Raw genomic sequence first — 9,632 nt, forward strand, 5'->3', positions numbered from 1 at the left:
TTCCAGTGGAATACAATTATGGAAGTGTGGGTGTGTGCGCTCTGTGTTTGGGTCTTTAGGAAGTAGAGGAGAATGACTACAGTTAACAGAGCAGGCGGTCCAGTGAGGCTCATAAAGCTCCATGGCAACAAATGTATGTGCGAGAGAGAGACACACACACACACACACACACACACACACACCCTCGGTAGACACTACTACATACATTACAAAGGATTACAGTTGTCCAAGGTCATGTGGGTTATTGGGGCAGAGGTTTCCCGAGGAGAGGAGGGATTTTTCTCCTATCCAGGGAGATTGGATGGGTTTATCCTTAACGAATAATCCACACACCCACACATTGACATGTTCACAGACAATACAAGATCCAGTCTCTATCCAAAAAACAAAACTGCTCTGTTTCAAACATAAAAAAGTAGAGCAGGGAGTGCTTCAAGATATTCCACCGCTTCATGTGCTGTTGGCAGTGGAAATGGATAAAAGGCAGAATTAAGTGCATTGGTAAATGTGGCCAAGTTCTGGCAATATTGTGAATTTGGCTAATAAAAGACCTTTAGTAGCAACTTAGGTTGGAACAATAACACAGCACCTACTGTATCGATCTGTCTTCGTCGGAGAGCTTTTGAAGTCTCACGTTCACCGTTAACTCAACCAAACCAATGTCTTTGAACATTTTAGCCCAGTTGCTTTAAATTATGTATACTGTTCTTCTCATTGCTGCCAACCATTTACCAAAGACTGAAATGTTTGTCTTTAGTCAGACTGATCTCATGAAGTGGCGTATGTATGACACGCCAGTTCATATGCCATTATTGGTGCGTTATCAAGACGCATACTCGCTTTTTAGCGTGTTTATGAACTTTATGTCCTCCATTGACTTACATTACCTTGCGATTGCATGTGAATTCATGCAGTAGCGAGTAGTATGAAAGGGCAAAAAATCTGTGTAGGGAGGTTGGTCGGGGTGGAGCATGGGTAAAACACAGGACTTTCACCCAGTAGACCGGTGGATCGTTTACCGCGTGTCACGTTTCCTAAAGTCAACCATCGCTTTCTTCTTTTACTAAATCCAACCCCGTTCTTCTTTTCTTAAACCCAACCCGTCCGCTGTATACGGCAAAATGCGTACAGATAACACGCCACTTGGCTTTAGAAAGTGGTGTGTATGTTTACGTGAAGTCCTGATATCATGTTGCTTTATTGATTTCATGAATGTGTTTTCCCACCTTACAGGTAGCCATTGAAAGATGCAGTCCTTTTAGGTACAGTATTAATAAGAATGAACCTATAGACACTTGCAACCTAGTGGAGTAATCTAGTCCATCACAGCACACATCATGATTTTATTATTGTCCAAATTGTTTTTTTTATCATTGCAGGTTCATGCGAATGTTAATTGCAGACTGATTTGTAAAGTGCAGATGGATTTAGTAACACAGAGCAGTGATGTCATTTTTGAGAACAATAAAAGCAGGCACAGTGATGAATCACTGTCACAAGCAAGTTGATCTTTCAGCCAGATGCTAACGTCAGCATGCTAACATGCTCACAACAATGTTTAGCAGGCATAATGCTTACCATGTTCACCATTTGCTAATTTGCGGAGATTTTACAGGTAGTTTGTTGTAAACTAGTTGTAAGTAGTATACAAATTGAAATTCTGACCTGATGACGGCGCTGGAAGAAAAGGCCAGACATCACTACGCTTATTACATACAATTACATTACAATTCATCCTGTGGAGGACCAGACATCTGTACCAATGGGCTGTCGCTTTGGGCAATAGTTTGTGGAAGTATACAGTTAATGTGATTAGTAGTAAATGGGGGGGGGCATGCATAAATGATACTATAGCATTTTAAAAGTCTGTAGTTAGATTTTCACTCTGATAGCATCTGTTTTTTAACTGTGACCACCAAATGGGGTCTGTTTCTCCATGCTATGGCCAATGAATGGATCAAAGCTAAGTAACACAGTTAAAAATGGTGATCCTTTTATTCAGGCGCACCGACCCAAAGCTCTGCAGAGACTGACTTCACTGCAGGGTCAGTGCACATTGGCCATGTTTTAATTTCTACCTCAACACCAATTTCCAAAACATATTTCCCACTGGCCTACTTTCATTAAACCTACCACCTCACAGTTGCAATAAGTTGGCAGACTAGCAGGGTGTAGAAGGGGTGCTAGCCACAAACTAAGGCACTATTGAACGAACAAGCTTGGTTAACTTCTTCTGTAATAGTGTTTATGGAGGGTGGATCAGATACAACCAGAAGTAACAATGAGACCAACCTTGATTCTCTGAGGACATACCTGTCTTCCCAGACAAGCTCTTTGTGCTGGATAAAAATGTCATATTGTCTGTAAATAGGTTTCCCTTTGGTGCATTTTTATAACACACAGCAGTCCCAAACACCTCCGTATAATTAGCAGGATTTAAAGGAACACGCCGACTTATTGGGAATTTAGCTTATTCACCGTAACCCCCAGAGTTAGATAAGTCGATACATACCCTTCTCATCTCCGTGCGTGCTGTAATGCTGTCTGACGGCTCCAGCGGCATCAGGCCAGCACAGAACATGCAGGTGAATGGTTCCAGTAATCCTACTGCTCCGAATAAGTGACAAAATAACGCCAACATGTTCCTATTTACATGTTGTGATTTGTAGAGTCACAGCGAGTACAAAAAAACAACGTAACATGAGACACAGCCACCTTCTATCCCTAAACAAACAAGGAACTATATTCTTAGGCGGAAGAATATAGTACTTTGGCGGAGTGATATGCTCGCAGCAAGCCGGTCTGAGAATATAGTTCCCGGCAACATGTTGGTGTTATTTTGTCACTTTTGTCACAATTGGGAGCAGTAGGCTAGTTGGAACCAGTTACCTGCAGGATCTGTGCTAGGCTAAGCTAACGCTGGAACTGTCAGACAGCGTTACAGCACGCACAGAGAGGAGAAGGGTATGTATTGACTTGTCTAACTCTGGGGTTACGGTGAATAAGCTAAAGTCCCAATAAGTCGGCGTGTTCCTTTAAGCAGTGGTTAGGGAGAAGGTGCTAAGCAAAGCCAAATCTATCATGTGTTAACCAGAGCCGGTCTGAAACAGCCTGTAAAGAAATCTGTGGATTTCTAACAACTTCAAATGTGTGTGCGTGCGTGTGTTCTCATTTAGCCCAGACCCGAGGGGACGATAGGAAACAGATTTGACCAGACACATAATTACAGTAGGGAGAGGGATGATGGTGGGGGTTGCCATGGTGACCAGCCCATAATGACAGGATGCATCCTCAAAAAAGAGCAATCCCCTACTCCTTCATATCACAACACTAAAACCACATACAGTATACTCGCCTACTATGGACTGGAAAGATGTTTTCTGTCACCTTCCTCTGACATACGATAAGAATAGAACAGAGTACACAGTAAACACTGCTGATTTCCAACCAACCACCTGTGTTTTTTTGGGCTGCAGGGAGACAGTCATATGCCAGCACAGTTATTACATAGTTACAACCTTTCAATGTGCAAATTTGCCTAAGCAAAATTAACCATTGGACAAAAGAATGCACGTACATTCATTCAGGTACTATACTTCAGTGTAATTGTGACTTGAGGTACTTTGCTTGGTTATCTTTATTGTATGCTACCTTATCCTTATGTTAAATACATTATACTACAGTAGATGTTAATTTAAATTGTAGGTATGTAGCCCTTTAAATTCTAAAGAGACATTTTTGCTTCAGTGTAAAAAAACGACTAACAATTTGAAGGCTGCACAAATCAATATATGTATCTAAAGAATTCAACAAATGATTATGTGAAATGGGTCACTTGAAGCTCTAGTTGAGTGCTACAGTGGAACATGTAGCAGCTAAAGAGGGCTAGACGTAAGTTGGGTTATGTCAAGTTAAAAAAAAACTGCATGCAAAATGTGTTTTTATTTTCTGAAATCAATATAATCAGAATTAATAATAACACTCTTTAAAAAAGGAAAGAATTGATCTGTGTACTTGCCATGTTCTGAATTGTGGTGCTGCCCTTGTGTCCTGCTGGCCTCTCTTTTAGCAAGACATTGAGTTGATCTGGTCATTCAGTGTTCTGCTGCATACTGTAGTACAGCACCGAGCTGTGTGTGTAGGAATGTAGACTAGGTTTGGCTGCAGGCATCGTCCTGGCACAGAGCACTGGACAGCTTGGACTGAACAGGCTGGACATAAGGTGGTCAAGTGTGTGTGTGTGTGTGTGTGTGTGTGTGGGCTCACGGGTGCCTTTCACTACAAGAACATAGCAGAGAATACAGTTTGTGTAATAAAGCATTTTGTGCTGTTGTTTATCATCAGCTTTGTCCATGTTGATCTACCAGAAGCTGTGCACAGGCCAGCTTCTAGTCACTCCCTGTCAAAATGAGAAGATTTTATAAATGGTCATCTCTGTGCAGTTTACCAAATCTCTGAAGCACTTTGGGGAGGAAGAAGGGAGGATGCAGCCCGATGAGTTCTTCGGGATCTTCGACACCTTTTTGCAGTCGTTCAGTGAAGCACGGCAGGACCTGGAGAACATGCAGCGGCGCAAAGATGAGGAGGAGAGGAGGGCACGAATGGAGGCCATGGTGAGACCCATTTAGAGAATAAACCTGAGACCGCAATGGTTTACGAAAAAGACTGTTTTATTTCTTGCCTTAACATTTTGTTTAAAAGACTTGTTAAAAGTAGGTAAGACTTATAAAACTAACTTTCTGTCATATTTGCTGAAACTGACCCTATGTTCCAGTAGAACTACATGAAGCAGGTCATTTAAACAAAACAAATCGGGCTCCTCTGGCTCCACCTACAGCCTGTAGTGTGATTTGCAAAATCGCACTACAGATGCACCTGTTCAGATGCACCAATCAGAACCACTGCTCATGCACACAAATTCATTCTCCCTTGTGGGAGGAGGGGCTTAGGAGACCGTTTTGGGCTTCAGCAGAAAGGGGGGGAGGGACTGAGAAGTTGTCGATGTTCACGTTTGTTTGCAAAGTCCTGAATCTCCGCAGTCCTACCTACAGCACCTTTTTAAGTGCTGCTCCTTTCATGTTTCTGTCTTTGTAACCCTGACTTCCTGTCTCCGTCTCTCCAGCTCAAGGAGCAGAGGGAGCGGGAACGGCGAGCCAAGAAGAGCGGGGCCTCCGACGAGGTCGGGGGCGAGTTTGACGACCTGGTGTCGGCGTTGCGTTCCGGCGAGGTCTTTGACAAGGACCTGAACAAATTCAAGCGCAACCGCAAGCGCTCAGTCAACCAGCTAGTGGAGGGCGGGGGCCGCGAGCGAGCCGTCACCAAGGTAAACTACTAGTTCGGGGGGGGAAAAAAAGGAAAGGAAAAGAAAATAACACTAGACACCAAAATTCTGCCCTGGTGTAGATCTCTTAACACCTTTTTAGTCCAGGAACATTGGAGAGGATGTGACTAACGGCTGGACTTGGGACATGTAGCGCCATGTGTGGACAGCCACGCCCTTCTGAAGGAGGCAGCAGCCTCCTCTGATTGGTCTTGTAAAGCTCCTCCCCACCGGTTTGTCCTGGCAGTCGTGTGATCTCCTGAGCTGGGCGAAGGACTGTTTGGATCTATGGATGAACGGACAGACCACTGTGACACATTATCCCATATATTTTGACCATATCCTCTTTAACACTGTGCTACAAGCTTCCAGCTCTCTATCACCACGCTGTTTTTCACTGCTTTCCCCCCCCATAAACCCCTCCACTCTTCCTCTGAAAGTTCCTTGGTGCTGGAGCAGTCCTATCTTTTTTTTTGGCTCTAAAACACACAGGACTTTGGGATCAGCCAGTCACAGTGTACATAGACTTGAGTCCAAGAGAAAGGATTGGGGAAAACTGACAAAAGAAGGTGGGAAAGGGGGCGGGGGGGGGGGGGGGGCAACTAAGCAATCACCTCCACAGTCAATGGTTGCTTCAAGTGTCCCCCAGAAAAGAGACTTTTCAGACACAGAATGGATGGGTATCCATGAACTTCCTTTACTGGAAAGAGGGGTGTGTATTCCGCAAATCTCAGAGTGCTTTGTAGACTTCTGAATGATTGTTGGAACGATACACAGCTGGGGGAGGGGGCACACAGCGTTCCCAGGAAGGACGTACGTACACCCCAAACAGTGGTTTTTAGAGGATACAACTCAAGGAAAACCAACTTGTCAGCTTGATCCACCTGACAAAATGAGAACTGTGCCACAAGGGTCAAGCCTCACCTCTCCACTGGTTTCAACGTTGTTCTGGCATGAACCAGTGCCAAAGCAAAGAGAAAGCAAATGTAAATGTACTAATACAAAACATACTGCAATTAGGCGTTGATATATATTTATATTTAGATGCAGACAAGCTAATTGCAAAGATGTAGAGTTTTTTTTTTTTTTTTTTTTTTTTTTTATATTTTCATGGCATTTTTGGGGTTTTGTACACGCGATGCATTATTTGTTGGTGTTGCAAGTTCACATTGACGTTGGAAGTGAATTTCTATACATTGTTGTGCTTTATGTCAAAGAGATAATTGCTCGTCCTTTTCACACCTGTATGTCTTGTTTGCACTGTAGCTTTTCTGACCAACTTTACACTCCACAAGCCGATCCAAACTGTCCTCTGGAAACGGGTCTCTCTGTGTTAAAATGACCTTTTTATCTAGAACAAAGTTAATGGAATGCCATATACTGTACAAATTCAAACCTGTCTGCATGGTCTGAATGTGTGGTCCGATCCATCGGCTACAGCAAAAATGCAGACCATGTGTGAACTCGGCAGTATAGCAGCCAAAAGGATGCTGTATAGCAGTTCCCATTGGGCGTTTAATGATCTCATCCATAGTATCTGAAGGATCTGTTAACACTGGTGCTAAAACATGTGGTGTCAAGACAGAGCCATCAGTCCAGTTGAAGATTGCTCAAGGTAAACTTATCGCCTGATTGCTCTGTTGCCAAGATTCCGGCTCATCATGCAGCGTTTCTGTGCGCTTTTATTTCAGTCGGCGTTGTAATTCGTCTGTTATTGCAAAGTCAGGGTACAACAAAGCACTTAAAGGGTGTAGGACTTAAAATAGTGGCTTGATGCAAATGAGTTGCATACTGGTGGACATTAACAGGACACCAACAGCCTCAGAGAGCATCTTTCCTTCCAGCTTCTCTGAAACGTTTGAGATACGGCCCTGTTACTATGGGCAACCTTTTGCCAAACAAGAGTCAGACCTACATACATACCGAAGCCCACTGAGGTCATTTTTCTTTACGTTTTTGAAATATTCAAGGAGGTATATTTTTTTTATTTATATATGCATTTCTAAAACCTTAGCAGTAGGCATGACAAAGGCTGCGATGTAAAGTATGGGCTCGCCTCAGTACAACATTAAGATGGTCTTTTTGAAGATGGACATCCAGTGCAGTACAGGGTAGCTTGCTACATGAGGTGTACCCACAGAGAGGGCTGTAATCCTGGGCTGAGGGCTGTTCTGCGGAAGGAGTCCCTCCCGGTCAATTCTTAGGGGAGAAGAGGAAGCAATTTGGGACATCAAATGAAAGTGTGGATCCATTACAAACAAGAATCCTGTGAACATACATCTTAATGGAAGCGGATAGAGGGGAAACACACTAAGTCCATGGTGAATATCCTGGTGTCATCCTGCTAATCATCCACTTTTGTTCTTTGATAACCCATTTTAGTCATTTCATCTGCATCACATGGTTACTATAGTACAGTATAGAGCCATGTGTGAGCGGTCCAGCAGGAACATTTGACTTTTTCAGAACAAATTTAAAAATGGACACATACTGTGTTAGCCTATTCATGCACATTTTAGCTTCATGTTTTGTCATGTATCCTTATTACTAGGGATGCACCGAATCCAGATTTTTGGGGTTCGGCCAAATACCGAATCCACTGGTTAGGATTCTGCCGAATACTGAATCCTACTCCCATCCTCAGTCCATTAACACAGTAAACACATTAATGAAGTAAACCACGTCCACAGCAGTGTATTTTTCATTTGTTAGGCTCCTTGCCACCACGAGACAAATCGGCATTGCAAATTGAACATGTAGCTGGACTTGAATCGCCTTCTTTTGACTGAAAGTACTGAAAGTAGCTAAACAAGACTTTTTCTGCTCACGAGTTCCATGTTCACTTTCTCACAGCCTGCTGCATTGAACGCTCCACCTACATAAACACCTTCCAGTAATCAACTGCGGCGTCATTACGTCGACCAGCGTAGTGCAAGCGTAGGGTTCGGTTTGGTGGAAAAAAAAAATTCTAAGGTTCGGCAGAAACCGAGCCCTATCAAAAAGCCCAATATTCGGCCAAATCCTGGATTCGGTGCATCCCTTCTTATTAGGTTAAGATTGGTTGAGTTTGACAGGCCAAAGGATTTTGGTTCAGTTCGTAAGGGATTAAAGTGGTAAAAGTTACAGTTAAACACCTAGGACTGGTATTGCAGTTCCTTTCCCTAGTTCTCACATTCAATTGGAGATTGAATTTCCCCTCTGCACTTGACTCAATAAGCACTTAGTGTAACAGTAGTGTTACAGAACCAGGAAAAAGACATTGTCGGATTATTGACATTGTCGGACAGTTTTTTTTTATTTAATTTACAGTCTTTCTGGACAAACTAAGTAATTAGACTAAATACTTAACACCCACTGCTGTGTGTAATTACTACAGTAGTAATGGGCTATGGCGGTTTGTTCCTTCATTCTGCCAGCTTTTCTATTTAGTCTAGGTTTCACATCGAAGTGCCTCTGACCCCGTTTTCACACATTTACCATTCCTATTATTGTGTTTTAGTGCTTGTAGCTTTCCAAAAAATATGTACAGTACATTGTCCGCTAAGTAATGCAGCGGACAGTTGGAATTACACTAATTGGCGCCATCTTGTGGTTTCAGATGGTGCACTTTAGTGTCCCAGCTGACATCACAAGCATATTAAAAGCAGCTCTACGAAATGTTAACACGATGTGGCACATTAACTCACCAACGTCTGTTAAAATGAGTGACTTCAGCATGGTTGGCATGCGATCAGAGAAGTTTGACCTGTCACCTGTACAGAGAAAAATCCTTTTTGCCTAAACCTTTTAATTTATCTGTTATCGGTCACTTCACAGAGACACCTCATCCTACCAGGGGGTTTAGTCCTTTAATTGATCCTCAAACTGAAGGAGAGAGAAGATTAACCGGCAAACCAAATAGACTCAAACTTTCAGACACTTTGAAATATCAGAAAAGTTCTAATGACGTATTGATTGCCTATTCTTTAACCAGCATTTCATGTATATTTGAGCTATTTGATTTCCTAACCTCTACTCCTTTTTGTCTTTCAAGTTAATCAGAGTTAGTATATCAGACTTTGGCAGACCCTTTAAACTCTTAATCCAGAGCTTTAACCCGCATTGTAGTGCAGACTATTTACAGAGGGTATTGCAACATTGTCAGTATTATTACAAGTTTATGTTGTTACATGTTTGGATGTTTATTTGGCCATTGACTGGCTGATTTTGGAGTGTACAGATGGAAACCAGAGGAATGAAATTAGTAGCTTGTTCAATGCACTTTTATTATGGGACATTTCCATTTGCGGCGCCATTTTGAAGGCTTGGATCC

The 9,632-nt window shown here is 42.7% G+C and overlaps 1 protein-coding gene across 3 annotated transcripts in view; it reads left to right on the forward strand.

Moving 5' to 3' along the window:
* daam2 (dishevelled associated activator of morphogenesis 2) overlaps window positions 1-5,917 on the forward strand; it is a 107,282-nt gene extending 101,365 nt beyond the window's left edge. For 2 of the 3 annotated variants that reach the window (XM_028566074.1, XM_028566075.1), the window contains exons 25-26: window positions 4,443-4,613; window positions 5,123-5,917. In XM_028566074.1, coding sequence (XP_028421875.1) covers window positions 4,443-4,613; window positions 5,123-5,335 — 384 coding nt within the window. In that variant the 3' untranslated portion in view covers window positions 5,336-5,917. The remainder of the gene's footprint in view (window positions 1-4,442; window positions 4,614-5,122) is intronic. The other variant, XM_028566076.1, reaches the window with a different exon arrangement.
* Window positions 5,918-9,632: the final 3,715 nt, after the last annotated feature.

This window comes from Perca flavescens, chromosome 20 (assembly GCF_004354835.1).
Source record: "Perca flavescens isolate YP-PL-M2 chromosome 20, PFLA_1.0, whole genome shotgun sequence".
Classification (NCBI taxonomy): Eukaryota; Metazoa; Chordata; class Actinopteri; order Perciformes; family Percidae; genus Perca; species Perca flavescens.